General features: G+C 38.1%; 1 protein-coding gene across 1 annotated transcript in view; it reads right to left on the reverse strand.

The window, feature by feature from the left end:
* Window positions 1–19,729, reverse strand: part of ABCA13 (ATP binding cassette subfamily A member 13) — a 176,273-nt gene that overhangs the window by 34,085 nt on the left and 122,459 nt on the right. Inside the window, exons 49-53 of the mRNA XM_088534081.1 lie at window positions 17,860–17,975; window positions 14,505–14,661; window positions 13,118–13,371; window positions 11,136–11,328; window positions 10,370–10,479 (exon numbers count right to left, since the gene is read on the reverse strand). Coding sequence (XP_088390207.1) covers window positions 10,370–10,479; window positions 11,136–11,328; window positions 13,118–13,371; window positions 14,505–14,661; window positions 17,860–17,975 — 830 coding nt within the window. The remainder of the gene's footprint in view (window positions 1–10,369; window positions 10,480–11,135; window positions 11,329–13,117; window positions 13,372–14,504; window positions 14,662–17,859; window positions 17,976–19,729) is intronic.

A 19,729-nucleotide genomic window follows, 5' to 3' on the forward strand; every position in this document is an offset into this window, starting at 1 on the left:
ACACACACCTTCTCCAAAGAGCAAAAGTAAAACGAAACACAGAATGTTAAAGTTTAGTGTTTTTAAAAGCAACCCAGGAAAAAAAAACAGAAAATCATTCGGAGACGACTTTGGTCATCCCTTTGTAGCTGTAAAGCTTGCCTAGAAATTGCATTCATTGCTAAGAAGCAAGCTTGATTGCAAGGGTGTCTCATTAACCATAATGATACTAAATCTATCTTATTTATTTCAACATCTACACCAACATTCAAGTGATGCAGATTTATAGAAAAGGCCTGTCGAAAATAAGATAATAAAAAATCTGAGCTTTGAAAGAAAACAAATATTAAATGTTCTGAATTACAGAATGATTTCACTCTCATGAAGATGTGGTTTCTGAGTGACAGAAATAAATACATGCTTAATTTAGACAAAATAAATGTCAGGGCCTACTAATACCAGCACTTGTATAAATATAAATATATATATCCTGTTCCTTAAAAAGACTCAGGGGTCCAAGTAGAAAAAGAAAATATAAACTCTGTATTTTACATGATGAACCACAACATCAAAACATATTTTAAATGCTGTCAAAAGGCAGATTACCATGATGTGATGAACCTTGCCGGAGACTAATTAGAATGGGCCTCTGCTCTTAAAGGCAAGGATATAAAATTTTAGTACCTTTGAGGATTTGGACAGTGCCAAAGGAAGTTAACTGCCTGTGGACATGTCTCTACACAAAGACCTAGCAAAAAAGAAAAAGCTTAGGGAGTGGAGGGAGAGGATGCCAGAAGTATACTTCCTCATCAATTTATATCCACTTAGGGGTTATTTTAAACAAAGTTTAGCAATATTTTTTTTCTCCAGTTAATTCTCCAGCCATACATAAATCAAATTAAATGAGTTTTTAAAGCCATCTTCAATATAAGGGATGGATTTATTCATGTAGATTCTTTGGAAAACCAGTAAGGAGGAGTGAATATTTTCTTTTATGAACTCTAACATGATGAAACATGTTATGTATAGTGCAAAACTACGTACGTCCTGCTGAAGACTGAAAGAGATATCTATTTAGGTTTATGATAGTGGGAAGATTCAGGCACTGTAATAAGACTTCCTTTTGGTGCAGCTACTCTCTTCAGAGAAATAAGTTTGGGCTTTTGGTAAAATGCCAAATTCAGTCACAGAGGAACAACTTATATGCAGCATAATCTCTGCAACATTTACTCAGCGTGAACCCAATAACTGCATTAATCTGCATCTAATGCATCTAATCTGGAATGAGTCTACACCATGAAGAACAGAAAATAAGCAAGCACGACTACAAAAAAAACCTGCCATCTTCTTTAGATAAAAATATCTTAGGCAACAGTCACTCAGTTTGCATCAGAAAACAAAATACTTCAGGGTACTGAATGCTAATTGTATGGATATCATGTCAGCATTGGGCTTCATACAAAGCACACAAAACCCCATCCAGGGACCTTCAGCTTCCATAAAGAAAGAGGATAGCAAGAACGGATTGTTTAATATTCCTTTTCATTTGGTCCTTATTTTGCAACTATATCCATTAGTGCTGACCTTGAACACTTACAAGTTCCTATTAATAAAGAAATTCTAATATATTCACAAATTAGTTCACAGAACTATTTTTCTCCTCCATCTCTAGATGACTGTGTATCTGCTATAAAACAGAAAATCTGATCAGAAAAAAAAAGCCATATGAAGATTACATAGTACAACATCTATTCTTCCCTCAGCAGTATCACTGAGCAGATTTCCAAATCAAAAAGGCTGGATATAAGCCTTCAGTTCTGTTTTTCCAAGTCCTAAGGTTTTGCTGAAGACTGAACTGATGGAAGAAAAACACAGTATAATTTTAAACCACAGTACATACCTTGGGAAAGGAACCTGCACTCATCTCTGAAAAGTAATTTTCCTTAGAATTCAGTTAATCTTTCAAATCTAATTTTCATGTGCATAGGTAAAATGAACTTTTCAAGTACTTGTGGTATTATAAGAGGAAAAAAAATCTTGTCATGACATGGTGGTTCACTTAAAATAAAATTATTGGTATTTATTATACTGTTTATGCTCTTCCTCCTCTTTAAGAAACGACTTAATGTATTATTTCATTGAAATCAAAGTACAAATACATATTACATTTTCCTCAAAGATCAATTAATATACAGCAACAATATGATTTTTTTTTCCTCAAGCTAGAGAAAAACAGATGTCTTTTCTGCCCTTTTATTACCAGCCTACTAGCATTTCTCATTAGGCCATTCATGTAAACAACGAGAGACAGGAAAAAAAAAGAAACTATTTGTTTTATGAATAGAGAGAGAAAGAATATATCATTACAGATTCCAACCTCTCAGTCTTTTTGTCTGTAGTAACTGAATACAGCAGCAGTCATAATAAATGCCAGTACAATAGGTAAAAAGCATATGCAGGAAAAGAGGTATTTTTTCCTGAAACAAGACTTTCTGTGTCATCATTAAAACACTGAGTAATAGTTATCTTTAAATTCTGTAGAGAACCAGTTACATGTTCTGATCTAGTTAAGACATTGGGACTGAAATAGAACATCAGTCTTCTCCTTCCTAGTGATGACTTAATTTTTGGGCCACATTGTCATGCTTAGTCTCTCCATTTACCACTAATTTTTTCTTGTAAAGCCAAACTGATGGAACGAACAGAATATGTTGAGAACACTTCCTATGTTGAATGCAAATTTAAAATTGCAATATTATATTTTTGCTTCACTATTTGAAAAGGTCAGTAGAATGTTTGTCATCATTAAGAAGAGTAGCTGAGTCTGTCACTTGAAATGTGGAAAAATTTATATCTCCTCCCCTGCCTAAATGCTTTAGTCTCCTTTTTATACAGGGAGAGTGATGATACTTCAGTGCAAAGCATTTTTCAAAATCATCCAGGACACAGGGAGACTTCTGTTAGATCAGAGTTCTCATCTTGCAAAGATTCGGACAACTGCAGAAAGCAAATTAGAGCCTTGCAAGGCAAAGTATTCTTAGTAACCTCAGCAAGGATAAATTTTAGATTCAGAGCTTTTCCTTTATAATCATTTTAAGACCTTTTTCTTCAAACCATTTCTGTTGTGTGTTTCAGTACCTCTGAAATCTGATGCCAGCCACGATAGGGTCACTCCAGCGACAAAGGCTTTGATGACACTGGGAAACACTACACTAGAAACAGTGGAACAATCTTGGATAATACCTGCTCCTCCTCCTCATGTGAATTGGGCAGGTGGTTTCTGAGAGACAGGTTAATACAGAGAGATTTGGTCCCTATTTGTTACAGTGGTTACCTGCAGCACAGCCTAGGTAGCTGTGGCTTGACATTCAGAGGCATCAACTTCCTAGCAACAGCTCAGTACCTTCACTAATATCTGTCTTTTGGCTGTTTTTAAAAATTTGTTTTACTATTGACTCTGCTGCATACTTACCTTCAGTTTTTTTTTTTTTTTTTGCATGAGAGCAGTTAAAATAAAAGCAATGATATATAAGGTACTCAAAATGGCTTCAGTAAAGAGAAAAATTCCATTAATTAGTCAAAATGAAATATATATCTACAAACTGCAAAAGTAGTTAGACATTCCATTGTGCTTATAACTGCACATTCAATGCAGTGCATACTAATGCTCAATTAACATCATAAAAAATCAAGGTTAAAAATATAATTAATGTAACTATAGCTTAATTATAATTAAACTAATTATACTGATATACAGTGTAACAACAGTCATCTCACCCATTATATTGATGCAAATTTATTCTGCCTTTCAAGTAAAGCTATTTAAATTACACTTTTAATTATTTATCAAGTTGAATATCATAACTATCAAAAGAGCTCACATTTTAGCTATAGAGAAATATTTTACTTTCTTACTCTTCTTTGGTCCTATGACTTCATAATCCAACAAAAGAGATAACTGACTTTTAATTCAAGTTGAATGGAGAGTTGCTGTAGTGGAGGGTCTCTTGCACAAGGAAGTTGCAATTTCATGGAATATTAATTAATCACATAAGAAAGTGTGCTAAATGCTTTGGGCCTTAGTGGGGCAATTTATTAACAAGGCAGGGCCCACCCTATTTATTCCTCCATGGCAAGTGAGACTGCTCCATGTAAGAGCTTAAAATCAACTCTGATCAGAAGATTCCAATAAAAATGACTGCAAAATAGTAGAATGTATCACATCTGCCCATATATCAGCCCAGGAGCAATTCATAGATTACAAGGGTTCACTTTGCTCTCCTTTCTTGTACTGCTTTGGTAATTATCAGCTTTTGGCAGTATATATTTAGCACAGATCTTAATTCAAGCTCTTTGATTGAAAAAGTAACCACATACAGGCTTAAAGATTTCCAACCTAGCTTTCAGTTAGCCAGCTCAGGTAACAGGTGTCAACCTAGTCATGGCAGCAGAGCCAAGCATAGGCTAATCTGAGTCCATTTGTACCCCCAAAGAGGAACAGCTGCACTTGAGAGAATGCAAAAAGCCCTCGAAATGTCAAGGAGACCATGCAGTCAACTATTATTCATACTGATGCTTGAGAACTACACTTGCATCGGTGTTGTTCAAAAGCCAGCTTCCTGAGGTCTTGGAGCACTGTTCTTTATAAATGCAGATAAGCATTAAAGCCTTGTTTTGGTAACCATTTTCCTTTCTGCTTTTAACATTTCTGACCTTTATCAGAGGGATTGGTGATACTTCATCACCAGAATTTCATTTCCACATCTTCCAGAGTAACTGTTTCAGCACTGCTTCTTCCTTCAGCATTCATTAATACTGGTGTTGCAAGTATCCCTAACATGGCGCCACGGGCTCTATGTGGTAATTATTTTTATGTTTCATCTGGGCAGATACGACACTGATAATGGCAGTGTTAATAAGGTATATAAAATAACAAAAAACCTGGCAAAAATCACCTCTAAATAACATTTTGCTATTATCTTCACAAGATTGGCTTTGGCTGGTAATAACTTCCTTTTATTTCTCTTACTGGAGGTTGTTTATGAGAGCACAGTTACAACTAGAATGGGACTACAAAGGCTAGAAGCTGCATAAAAGCCTTATGAAGAAAGAATATGAAAATTTTAAAAATGCAGCTCAGCTTGGGTACTATAACATGCATTTCGCATTTAAGCTGTAATATCCAGAGTTTAAGCATATACTCCATTTAAAATACTAACTTGTGATGTATCAAACCAAAAAAGCTCAATAAAAACAGATCAGAGTCCTGCCCTTCCCAAAAATAATATTGTCTACTCCCCAAAAGAGAATGCCAAGAGACTCTCATATGCAGAATTAAATTTGTTTCTAGCACTTAATAAACATTCATGTTTTGCATTAGCAATGCCCAGCCTAGTTGAACCCAAATAATACTGGAAAGCATTATATAACATCTAGCTTTTGTGCATTTTTCTAGGCTTTTTTTTTTCATTTTTATTTTTATTTTAAAAAGAGCAGCCCCAATTTATCTAAGGTTCTTAAGAATAAGCTATTTTTTTATCAATCATTATCAATCATTAAAGTAAACAAAAAGTAGTGCTGTTTCAAATCAAACTCAAGATAGATGGGATCTATATCTAGCCTCAGCTGCAGTGACCATGAGCTGGTTGAGTTTAGGATTGAGTTTGCAACCATAGACTTCGGGACGGCCAACTTTGGCCTCTTCAGAGACCTCCTCGGAAGAATCCCATGGGCTCTAGAAGGAAGAGGGGGCCCAAGAGAGCTGGTCAGTATTCAAGCAGCGCTTCTTCCACGCCCAGGAACAGTGCGTCCCTTTGAGTAACAAGTCAGGCAGAGGGGGCAGGAGGCCTCTGTGGAAGAGCAAGGAGCTGCTGGAAAAACTCAAACAGAAGAAGGCATTACAGAGAAAGTGGAAAAAAGGACAGGGTCCTTGGGAGGAATACAGGAATGTTGTCAGAGAATGCAGGGATGTGATGAGGAAAGCCAAGGCACAACTGGAATTAAATCTGGCAACGGATGTTAAAAATAATAATAAGAGCTTTTTCAAATATATCAATGGTAAAAGGAAGATCAGGCAAAATGTGGGCCCACTGGTGAACAGTGTGGGTGCCCTCGTTATCAAACATACCGAAAAAGCAGAGGTACTGAACGCCTTCTTCACTTCAGTGTTTACCAAGGGCAGCCCTCTGGAATCCCAGACCCTAGAAACCAGAGGAGGTGCCTGGAGAGAGGAAGACTTGCCCTGGGTAGAGGAAGATTGGGTCAGAGAGCACATGGAGAAACTTGACATCCACAAATCCATGGGTCCTGATGGGAAGCACCCAAGAGTGCTGCGGGAGCTGGCAGATGTTATTGCTAAGCTGCTCTCCATCATCCTTGAAAGATCCTGGAGAATGAGGGAGGTGCCAGAAGACTGGAAGAAAGCCAATGTCACGCCAGTCTTCAAAAACGGCAAGGAGGAGGACCCAGGCAACTACAGGCCAGTGAGCCTCACCTCCATCCCTGGAAAAGTCCTGGAGCAGCTCATCCTGGCTGTTGTCTCCAAACATGTGGAGGACAAGAAGCTGCTCAGGAGTAGTCAGCATGGATTCACCAAGGGGAAATCATGTTTGACTAACCTGCCGGCTGGGTAGATGAGGGGAGAGCGGTGGATGTCACATATCTGGATTTCACCAAGGCTTTTGACACCGTCCCTCACAACATCCTCCTGGGCAAGCTTTGGAAGTGTGGGGTAGATGAGTGGACAGTGAGGTGGATTAGGAACTGGCTGGATGGCAGAGCCCAGAGGGCTGTGATCAGCGGTGCCGAGTTTAGTTGGAGGTCTGTAGCTAGTGGTGTCCCCCAGACGTCAGTCCTCAGTCCAGTCCTGTTCATCAATGACCTAGAAGGCTAGGCAACTAGGCGGTGAGAAACCTCATGAAATTCAACAAAGCCAAGTGCAAGGTCTTGGACCTGGGGAGGAATAACCCCAGACACCAGTACAGGTTGGGGACTGACTTTCTGGAGAGCAGCTCTGCAGAGAAGGACCTGGGCATCATGGTGGATGACAAGTTGACCATGAGGCAGCAGTGTGCCCTCGTGGCCAAGAAGGCCAATTCCCATTGGGGTGGGATTCCCATATTGGGGTGCATTAAGAAGAGCGTCTCCAGCAGGTCGAGGGAGGTGATCCTGCCCCTCTACTCAGCCCTGGTGAGGCCACATCTGGAGTATTGTGTCCAGTTCTGGGCCCCACAGTACAAGAGGGATGTGGAGCTGCTGGAGAGAGTCCAGCGCAGGGCTACAGGGATGATCAGGGGCCTGGAACATCTGCCCTATGAGGAGAGGCTGAGAGCTGGGTCTGTTCAGCCTGAAGAAGAGAAGGCTGAGAGGGGATCTAATCAGTGTCTGTAAGTACCTGAAGGGAGGCAGTGAGGAGGATGGTGCTGGTCTCTTTTCAGTGGTGGCCACTGACAGAACTAGAGGAAACAGCCGGAAACTGAAGCATCAAAAGTTCCACAGGAATGTAAAGAAAAATTTCCTAAGAGTGAGGGTGACGGAGCACTGGGACAGGCTGCCCAGAGAGGTTGTGGAATCTCCTTCTCTGGAGATCTTCAAAACCCGCTTGGACGCAGCCGGGTGTCACAAGCTCTTGGCAACCCTGTGTGTGCAGGGGTGTTGTACTAGATGACCTCTAGAGGTCCCTTCCAACCTTAATGATTCTATGATCTAAGCTGCTTCCCAAATTAAACAGGAATTGCTATAAGAGGTCCCTCTACAGGGACTGTGTCATGACATAGGCTTTAAATGAAAGAAATCTAGATCTGCAGACCATCAAGCTCTCTGCAGCTGTGAGCAGCAACAGTTTCATGGGCTTTCTCCTCTTTTTTTGTGCACTAGGAATACCTGGCCTTTGTGCATGCTGCTAGAACGAGAAAAGCAGAAGACTTCTTGCCATTCTAGCCCCCTTCCTCCATTCATGTCTCCCATGAGGGTCTAGGTACATATCAATCGACCTAAAACCCCGCAGGCACCTGATATGCAAGTATGAAAGAGCCATGTTCCTTCATGCATTATAAAGACATACATATTCATTTACCAGTAGCAAACAGAATTTTAAATTCAGAAAAGAATGATTTATGAAAGATACATATAACTTTCTCCTTTAACAAGTTATATAGTGAACATATACTTGAACATATATGCTTATATATTCCTCAGAAGCCTTATAGCACTGTCCAGCAAACTAGAGGAACGGAAACATTTCCATGACTTCATGAACTTTCATGTTGTTTTTACTTCTAAATACTGAATTACATGTGGTAGCAAAGACTTAAGACTCAGTCATAGTCATTTCATTTTAACAATTGTTCATTAAAGTGGTAACTAACAAGTGCCATTTAGAGACATCTGAAACTAAAAGATGTCCAAGACAATTTTTTTAATATATATTTTTCCATTGCATTGTTTGGGATCTTAATATCCCAAGCAGTAAAAAGCAGTAAGCAGTAAAAATCTGACCACTGGTGAAAAAGAAAATAGTAATACCTAGAATAGAACAAAATGTCTATGATGTCCAATCCTCCCTACCTCAAGCATCTTCATATCTTCTCACTGTTTTACAAAATGTCTTCACTGAAGTGGATCACAGATGATAGCCATCACCTTTTTTTTTTTGCCTTGAGGTTATAAATCAATTACATTCAAAAATGTTATTCTACCTTGGATGGGTTTCTTTAACAGCAGTTCAACTGCAGAAGAAGGGATCTCCAGACTCATGGTATATTTATGGGTATAATCCCACCGAGGAGTCGAAGAATTTTGCCTGTATTGATGAGCTGTGCTCCTGGAGCACTATAAATCTTAAAGTTAGTTTTATTGCTCTGTTCTGAAGCTTATTACTTAGCAGCAGTGGCCAAGACACACACAAAAAAATCAACAAAGTCTAAGAAGACACAGAAGCCTTCTCCCTGCTTTAAGGTTGCTCATTTTCCCAAGCTTAGTTACTGCTCAACAGTAGCTCCTATTTGAGAATGCAGCCTTTACAGTGTTCAAACAGATTAGCAATAAGTCTTGAGAACACAGAAGTATGAATTTAATATTCAGTTATATGCTTACATCTTCAGCCTCTCAGGAAACTTTAAACCTGTAACCTGGATTGACACCATAATATAGAGTGATATTTAATGTTGTCAAGAGTATTTCGGACACTCAAAGGTGTCCATCTATTCTTCTAGCTGTGTCACATTTCTTTACCCATGCGTTAGTATATGCACCTCAAACTGTGCTTTCATGTTTTATTTATAAAATACATTACAGATGGGGGAAATAAAAGTAGCACACAAAACGTGCAAGGAGAGCGGGTAGCACCTACCCACTACAAATGCTACAAATATTATGTCATTATGTAGCCAGAAATAGATATTACTGCGTACTCAAACCTGTTGTGGAATGCCAATAGCAAATTAAACTTGATCTGAGAAAAAAAAAAAAAAGTGTTTAGCCACAAGTATACTACCAATATCTCTAAGTAAAGGAATAGAGCACTTTTTTTTTGAATAGTTATGTTTAGGAGTGCTGATAACATAATTCATGTACTTAGCAAGCATAATGTAATTCCTAGGACTCATTTTTAAAACTCTGTAAGCAGACTTGCTTTCAAGTAGATATTAAAATATTGGAACTGCCAGATCAGATCAAATCATTTGCTCTGTGGGATTTCCACATTCCATTTTAGACAGCGTGCAGATTTCCAACAAAGACTAGTGCCGTGTTGTACAGATGAAACTATACAAAATCCATAAAGGCATGTGCATTCTGACATACATGCCCATAAAACACTGAGTTTCAGCAGGAGTTTGGAGCAAATGACCTTCAGGCATAAATGAAAGCAAGTATCTAAGTGTCTGTATAACCACTGTATAGCTCACATCTAATTCTCTTACGGATCACATTTCCAAAGGTAATCACTTTAGTGAGTCCTTACAAATGCCTAACAATTTTTGAGAGGCATCTGGGGAATTGACAGATGTGCACACATGTGGCGGTGCACTCCCGTGTGCACACTCACTTTGGTTTGACTCAAAAATAACTCTACTTCCCCTTCAATTTTCCTGGGAAGATTAATATTTTTTTCAGATTAAATAAGAATGCCTATTAAGACTGGTCTTTTTCTACCTAATAGGCTTGTTCTCAACTAAGCTGCCACACAGGATTAAACAGTGCTAAATTGCTTAACCTAATCAGCAACCTTGTCTCTTCCCTCTTCTCCACCCCCCCGCCCCAAGTAATAACATCATATACATTTTAAAGGCAACAAAAAAAGTCCTTAGAGTATAGGACTCGAGGCATCCTGAGTGTTCAATCATTGGCATTATCTGTTAGCACTATTCTGATCAAACCCTGTGTTATTTACCCTGTAGGAGTCCTGATAACAGCACGCCCAGCAGATGGGATGATATCTCCAGTCAGCATCTTAAACGTGGTGCTTTTCCCAGCTCCGTTTGTTCCCAGAAGACCAAAGCACTAACCAGGAATAAAAGGGAAACAAGAGTGAAAAACTGCTATCCATCTGCTGCTCTGAAATATAAGCAATATTGATCTCCAGTGTTTCCTTCCCTTTCTTATTTCTTGTCTGATACCTTTAAGACACTGCATATACATATATATATATATATAAAATGTACACTTCCTTTTCCACAGAAAATAAATACAAGTCTTAATGCTTGCTTTATGAACTTTCTTACTGACAGATTTCAGTAATGATGATGATTTCAGTAGGGCCTTGAGGATAAATTAAGGATTCTGTGCACAGCTTGTGACTGAGCTAGATGCTCTTGACTTTCTCTTTGGGCACTGAAGTCACCACACTACCTTTTTTTTTTTTTTTTTTTTAATGTTAGCTCATAAAACTCTAACTTCGTAAAGAGAAATAACAAGAAAAAAATTAAGGCTCATACACCAAATCAGTCAAAAAAATCTATCAGCCACTGAACAGCTGCTTCTCAAATATCATCACAGCTTTACTTCTATATTGCTATTGATTTTCAGAAATTACCACAATTGAAAGTGTTCAGCTGCTATCTTCAGAGCTTTGATTGCCGACATGCTGAATGTGCTTTAACAATCGTTCAAAATCAAACCTCCTTTTGAAAAGAAAAAAAGACAAAAGACCTCTTTACCTCTCCCTTTGGTATTCCCAGGCTGATGTTTTCGACAGCTGCATTCTTCTTATTGAACCCTCCATAGCACTTCCTGAGGTTGTACAGCAGTAGGATGTCATTAGCCGTTCTTCCACCAAAGAGTCGCTGCCGCTCCATTTCTACATCAGTATCTTCTGAAATGTTGACCATGCTGCTAACTGAACACTGACTTCTACAACTGAAGATGACAACAAACGTCACATGGCAAATTGGACACTGCTGTACTCTGCTTTATTTCCCTGATTGTGATCCCTTAAAGTTCAGTGATCAAATCTCAGCAGAAACCAAGACAAACTGTAACTGCAAGCATTTTTTTTCCTGAATTTTTCACTAATTTACATGCCATATTCATATTTCTTTTCTCCCCTTTCTAAAATGCAACTACACTCTTCAAAGCAAACATGAATGGTGACATTGGGCCAACATGAAACTCCACATCAAAAAAGAATTTAAGTCAGAAATGAAATAATGAAATGTGGAGGTTCTTTCAAAATGGAAGCATGGGGGCATAGAACCATCTGGATGAAATAACTTGGAAGCAAACATAACACTTGAGTGAACTGAAATAAGCAAATAGTAAAGCCTTCTTAAGAAAGAAGGTGACTACAAAAAGACTACCTTCTTTTGTGATATAAGTAAAATAGGTATCAAAGTAGAAGCAGGACTCTGGTCCATTTTCAACATGAAAGTCTAACTAAAGCCCTGATGCCATGACAAGCTGAAAGAAAAGCAATAGCTGGAAGAAAAGCTGCTAGAAAAGCTGGAAGCACAAAGCTCAATCTCCATACAATTTGCAACAACTTCCTGGAAAAAACAGACCCACAGTAGAAGGCACACGGGATTTGATTCAGTTGCCTAAATGTGGGCAAGCAGTGCCCATTCGAGTAGGCCATCTGAAGCACCCTCCAGGGGCCAGCAAAACAGCATGAGACATGCAGGAGACCTCAGCCCTTCTGAGGTGAGAGTGGGGCCAGCAGATCTCAAGTGGTACCAGTGCTAAGGTTTAGGCAGTGTCATCCCGTCTAAACGAAGAGTGTAACTCAGAAAAGGACACAGCTCAAACAAAGTGTAGACCTGGAAGCCGCGTATCTTCCCTTCTGCTCTCGAGCAACATCGGACAAGCTGAACAGTTCCCTGCTGATCCGTGCTGTATAAATCCATACATAAAACAGACCTACCAGAATCTGCAGTGGGCCCACTGTACCATGGTGCTGCCTGTGATCCCATAAAAAAAGTAGATAGCCTAACTTCTCTGATGGGTCCTAGAGCCTACCCTTTCTCCTTCTACGCGGTCCTTTTTTTTTTTTTGGTCCTAAACATGCCTGTCATATCAAGGGATATTTGTGCTGTTTCTGTTCAGATGACCAAGCATACATGCACACTACCTTCACATGGCTGGAAGCTTATCAGATGTTTGGAGGCATCTGCTTAACCTTGTTACAGCTATACCTTGCAGAAATTTGATGAGGAAAACACCTGAGGTCCCTCTGGAAAAAAATGGTGCCAAAAAATGAGGCAGACACTGTGGAAGAAGTTTGATAAGTTACCAGCCAGACTACACCGGGGGGCGGGGCGGGGAGAAGAAAAAAAAACCAAGGTGAAAAGGAAAGCATTCCAGGATACCCCATTTTTGGGGAACAGAAATAAAAAAAATAGAGAAAATAACTAAAATGTAATATCTAAAACATAATTACACTAGAAACGTTTCCTTTTAGATGAAACCACTGAACCTAAACTAAAGCCAAATTGCATAGTTTAAAAGTTAATCGAATAAATTCCCTTTCGTACTACCAGCCTGTCTTTTGAGGTATTCATTCTATGGATTCATGACCAAGAATAGTACAGAAATAGAACATGTAACATAACTTCATCAGAGGAACAAATGATTCCATGATTTTCTTTCTTCAAGAAATTGTGAAGTGCCCATTCTCAAAGAACACAAATGATAATACACTCTATACCTTGCTTTTTGGAGGAGATCCCAATGAAGAAAAATCCGTAAAAGAAGAAGAAACGTTCCTTGTAGGGCCATTTCCACAAAAATCCACCCGAGAAAGTTCATCTCAAACGGGCTCACGTACGAGTCTATTCCAAACCTGCTGGTCAGGTCAAACTTGATCTGATTGTAGGAAAGTTCTATCAAACCTTGCCCTAAGCAGAATTGTGGGAATATAATAAATGCCCATTTAAGGATCTTGTAGACACTCTGAAAACTCTGTATTAAGATTCAGTGAACAAAAAAGAAAAAAAAAGAAAAAGAAAAAAAAAGAAAAGAAAAAGGAGAGAAAAAATTAGTTTTCTCCAACAGTTTATTAAGCACACTTATAAAGCTAGCATGGGTTTTCAGCATAGTTACTAAATAGAAGATGGTGCCAGAGGGGGAAAAGAAAAACAAAACAAAACCATGTAAGCAGCTTTATATTTAGAACCTGGAAGTAGGGTAGATGTAACCACAACACTTGTGTTTAGCCTTGTGTCTGTTCCCTGTCACAGAACCAGGAGCACTGCCAACACACTAGGCAATGCTGAGGAACTACACTATCCCTCTGCTAACCAGTAAATTGGTATTTGACAAGAATTACAGTGCACCCTACCACGTAATGTGGTCTGCAGTACAGAAGCAACACAGAATGAGTGTGGCTAAGTATTTAACTCTCTGGTGTTAAAATTTTAATATTTAAATGCTATCCACTTAAAATCACATTCTTAACCCTACTCAGCATCAAATCTGCTTCCAAAGTTGAGTGACATATTTCCCAGATTTGGCTTGAAACGTCAATATTTTTTTCATGTGGAATATGCATAGATATACAAACATACATGGTCTGGATCTCTCCTTCTCCATCGGCTTGCTTAATTACCATTATGAATAATGGTAATTTCTTACATGGAGTGAGAATGCATATTTACTATTCAATATAGCACACTACAGATCCTAAGAATAAGCAGCTTATCTCTTATGTCAATATTTTTCAAACACATTTCACAATACATATAATCTATTCAATGCACCAGAACAGCTCCCATTATGTACAAATTACAACTTAATGGTCTGGAAAAATGTCAAGGTTTCAATTAAAGCTGCTTTTCCATTATTAGAATTCACCTTTTTTCTTCTTTTTCTATAAACAACTTAGAATTGCAGACTTAAACATGGTAGCAAGAAGTACAGTATACACAGACACAGAAAAATCAAACATGTTTAATACACGTGTTCTTTGGTTGGAAAAAGTGTTATGTACATATATATATGTGCAGATGTATATATGCATATATGTATGTACATATACACATATGTGCGCATATATACCTCTCACAACTAAACATAAAGCTAAAGTTTATACTGACCTGCACTTTAGAAATTATAGCCAACAAACGAGGTAAGAGAGTCACCAGCATCGTGCAAAGGCCAAACACAAAGTTTAAGGAGATGTAAGAAATAAAAGCTATATCTGAACTTGAGAAAAATCTGGATACAAGATACATCCATGGTAGAGTTGCATATCTGAAACAAGTTAAAAACACAAAACAAAATAAAGCCTTTTTACAAAAAATATGTTTCAGCCTTCAAAAGAGAAAAAAAAAACAACCAAAAAAAAAAGGAAGTATAATATAATACAACATAATATAATAAGAGAAAGAACAAAGATTACTCCCTGTTTCTAAGGTATGAGAGCATTTCCACCACTGAGAAGGACTGGCAAGTTTGCAATATATTTTCCTGACCAGCTTACCTTATTACTCTGTAGATGCATACTTAGGAGCTATGTTATGATTAGCAGACACGTTCCATTTTTATCAACTGCATATTTTTGCTTTCACTCTTCCAGAAAGCTCACAACCCTAATTTCTAAATAATCACTAAACCATGCAACTTGTAGCAATCCTATTGCACAGAGATACAGTTGAAGTTACAACCAAATATTCGAAAACTAAACCATAGATGCTGAGCAACCATTTGTTGCGACCATAAATCATTGAGCTGGTATAAACACCGCCAGCGAACTGGCAGTTCTAAGCACTGAACTGAGAATTGAATTATGTCAGTGAAGTCATCTTAAATTTATGTAAGCATTATAAACTATCACAGCAGATGGTCAGTTAGTAGAGTGTTTGCCATAAAAAATGAGTCCAGAGTTGCCACACAGCACAACAGTAGCAGGACAAGGGGTTCCTAGTTACACTATCTTCTGTGCAAATATTTAAAGTAATGGGGAAGGAATCCTGAGCTCAGTCATGTCAGTTGCTGCCCATCCAAAATGTAGAAGTCATATTTTCTATTAATAACAGTGAGACAGTGTCTAGGCTAAAATATATCCCAGACAAATGAGATGAGTTTGAAGTGCCACGTGAAGGAAACTAGCTTTCCATTAGTGCGGGACATCCCTAGCAGAAAAACCAATAGCATATAGACTTCAAGGACCACAGGAGTCAGCACACACTAATGCATGGCCAAAAATATGAGTAGTATTTTTTTATACTCTTAATATGTGTATACATTGTTACTAAAATAATTATCAATGGCAGAGCAACTAATCAAAAATCTGTGACTTCAGTGCATTAGAGAGTAGTTTAGCCTATGGCCTATGAGCCATAAAAGTCCCTTTTCAGCTCAGTGTTTTGTGTTTTATAGACAAACTTTAGTCATCTGAGAACACTGAAACCTTAGGAAGCAAATTTTCCAATCCTGCTGTGAAGTAATATTGATGTTACCCAGAGTTTACAACAACATAAAGACTGAGTGACTTGACTAGGGTCTCAAAGGAAGATTGTTAAGAGTGTTCAAGATATTTTTTAGCATCCTAGTGACAGTTTGAATCACACATACATTCTTCCCCTCTTGCACATACGGAAATCACAGCTCTAAGTTTTGCTCTGAATTACAACAGTGTAAATACAGGATAAGCCCACTTTAGAAATAGAGCTGACGAGAGAGACATGATTTAAAGTGATGTTACACCAACATAAACGAAAGGAAAATTTAAGTTGTTCACTTATAGCTGCTAAGGAGAGAGTAAGATTTTTTCAAATATATTGTTGTAGGATGTTGAAGCACATCATATAACTTTATAACTTGACTGCCAGTCAAGCCTATCTTCATTTCCTAACCCTTACTTCCTGACTGCAAAAGTCAGCTTCAACTTTAGCTATAATTCGTTATTTTGTGAGCAGTAGAGTTAGAGCATATTGTACAAAAGTGCTTAAAAACAGCATTGCTACTACTAAGAGGAAAATAAATGCAGTCTAATTATGAGACTAAATCTTTTAAAGCACTAGTAAATCTGCTTTGAAGTAGTACACTAGGAACTTGTTGAGTATTCCTTCAAGCATACACTTTTCTGGTGTGTGGTTTGACTTTTTTGATATAATTGGACTATTTCTGCCTTTATTCTAGATGACAAAAGTTGCACAAGTGTACTTCAAAGAGAAAAATGCAATTTCAAAATACAAGAAATGCATTATGGAATGCAGTTAAGTGAGAATTAAATATACAATGCACAGTGATAGAGAAAGATGAAATGGCCATAAGATGCTTCATCACATTTCGTATTTAGTTAGGATGATCAGTGGGTGAAAGAGGAAGAGTGGCAACTCTGAAGTTTATGATATGGAGTGTCCTTGAGACATGTTGCTTGACCTAGCAAAAGATGTTTAATGACACATCAGGCATGGCTCCAAACAAACGTAGGCCAGAAGTCAGCAGAATGCACTCAGATTCTGAGATTCTGAAACAGTCCTCCAAAAAGAGTCACTGGAGGCATGAAATCTTGACACAATAGTTTCAAGATGTAACATTTTTTAAATCATTCATCTGAGATTATTCCTTGGATGGGCCATGCCCTGACCCTTTCTATTCTCTTTCCCTGTGATTCCCTAATTAGCACAGTTGTATTTCATTATCCAAGCATCTGCCTCTGAGGATATGCAATCCCACCTACAAAGACAGAAACCATTAGTTGCTTGAGATAAGGAAGACAATTCGTCTTCAAAATGCTTATCCGTTAATTATTCATCTTCAGCATTTCACACATCACCTGGACTGCACACAGTAAGATCATTAGCTAGACTGAGCCCAGAGTACACTCATTATATAGACAAACTAGCCCTCTGTTTAACAAGTTCCTTTTTTTTTTTTATAGTAACTTTTTGTCACATAAAACTTGTGAGAGGGTGAGATGGAAGAACTTTTCCAGTCTCACACTATCAGCTAAGATGATTCTTCAACCAGTCCAGAGCTCCAGGCTGGCCAGCATTCTGAAATACAAGTTCCCGAAGCTCTTTTAAATTACAGAATTACAGAAAGAGGTAAGATGGTAGGTAAGAGGTAGATGGCAATAAAAGACAGTCCTCTTCAGTTCTTGATGACATTCTCCACAGCTATCCACTGAAATCGTGGCCTGACTGCTATTATTTTACTACCTTTCCAGAAGATAACATACAATCAATTTCTAACAGTAAATGATTGTTATACAGGCTGAGTGTTTCCTTGAGACACTTCCAGTGTTTTATGTATAAGGCTCCCTGTTGCTGTGGAGCTTTCAACCTCATGTTTCAACTTGTTTTCTCACCATCTTTTGCAGAATCATAACCATTTCCAGCAACAGAAAATCATGCATCCAGCAGCAGGTGCAAACCAAGCCTAAAGATTTTTTGCTTGTTTCTTACAAGATGTAATGCCATAGTAACATTCCCAATCACATACCCAAAGAGTGTCAGCAGGAGAACAGTGGCTGCCAAGTTCTCTCGGAAAGTAAAGGCTGATAGCTGGAAGGCAGTAATGACAGCAACACACAGGGCAACTGGAACCATGTAGAACAGCTAGGAACACAAGGAAAAAGGGACTTGCAGGTTAACATTGCTTATTGGTCTTACTCAGCATAGAAGGGCTTCACCATTTAACATTTCCAGATTTGCAGTATAATTACCCTATACGTTGAGCAGAAGAACACTGATACTTCCAAGTTCACAGTGGCAGTGAAACTGCCCCCCTTACACACACAAATGTACATGTGTAACTGACCCTAGCAAATTTAAAAACAACATATTTTTCTCACTTTTATTTCTACCGACCTTTTCGATACGTCTGTTTAACAAGCTAATTCTCCCAGATAAAGGATTCAGATGTGACTATCAATCAAAGCCCCAACTACACTGTGAATACACTGGTTAGGAGCCAGGAGCAGCAGTTTCACTGATTCATAGTCATAGGTGATTCTTCAGTCATAGGAGACTATCAAGGATACAGTTTCAAAAGAGACTTCAATGAAAGACAATGCATGCAGATGAAGCAAACAACAACTTCTAACAGAAACAGACAAAGAATTTAGAGTTATAGCTACTAGACAACATTTAATAATCATTTGATAACAGTCTCTTGATACAATGTTAGCAAAGTACTTAGCAGAGGATGAAACTGGTAGAGAGGATTCACACCCAGGCACTCAAGAGAGCTGGATTCTGCTCTCATCTAACAGGAGGTGAAGGATGGGTAAGATCTGCTCTCTACTCCCTTCACTCTACCTGCTCTGAGTTCTGTAGGGCAGTGACTGCTTCCCTTTCTGTGTATGATACAACATCTAACCTTCTTCTAACATAGCAAGACTGGGATGCAACTGCAATAAAAGTAAGAAATGACTATTAATCAAGGTCTGTCTAAATATTCAGAGTATAAAAACCAATATCCTAATTGGTAAAATTACTCATTTTCATAGTGAAGTACAATGTAAACCTCAGACTTAACCCAGAGGGCATTGTTTCTTTGTCAGCATGTTTGTTTTTAAAGATTTAAGAAAAGTACAATGGAGCAAAACATAAACACAAATGTAATATTCTGATCCTGTTCATTAGCCACCTTATTGCACAGATATAGATTTCAGTTTTTCTGAAGGTTTTGAAAAACATATGCTAAGTCCTGATATGTTTTAACAGACTTTTTTCTCTAAAAATAAATAAGTTTTAGAATTAAATTCTGTTAAAGATGTTACCCAAAAGAGCAGTAAGTTATAAAAGTTTAGAATGCACAAAGTAGAAATGCCAACATAAAAATCTTAATTTTACCCTTGCAGTGACACAAGATTAATCTATAGAAAGTAACTCTATCTGTCATGAAATTTATGCATTTTTCTTTTGAGGAACATAGTAATGAACACCAGTTACATGCATAAATACACCAAGAACAGGCAGATTCCCAGGACAGTAGTTTCATAAATCTAATACATTTTCAGTCCAGTAAAGATTACATTATAAATAACACCAGACACAACCTGTAACACTTAATGTGCGGAGGGATTTCAAATTTAACAGTTTCTATATTCCTGTGTTCAAGAGTCCCTAAGTGCTCCGCAGTACAATTAGCATTTAAAGCAGAGTCTGTTCTTTCTCAGATCATGACTGATCATTCAGTACGATACTGAATTTGTGAGAACATTTTCAAAGGAAGAGATTAACAAAAAATAACAAGGAGCTGGCTTTGCTGCACAAGGAGAAGCTGAATGATGAAGGATCAAGTTCTTACCGAAGCTTGCCACAACGGCAGCAAAGGGAATACAAAGATTGACTGCCTAAGTAAATAA

This window comes from Tinamus guttatus, unplaced genomic scaffold (genome assembly GCF_059628265.1).
Source record: "Tinamus guttatus ecotype Peru unplaced genomic scaffold, ASM5962826v1 Tinamus_guttatus_pri_ptg000535l, whole genome shotgun sequence".
Classification (NCBI taxonomy): domain Eukaryota; kingdom Metazoa; phylum Chordata; class Aves; order Tinamiformes; family Tinamidae; genus Tinamus; species Tinamus guttatus.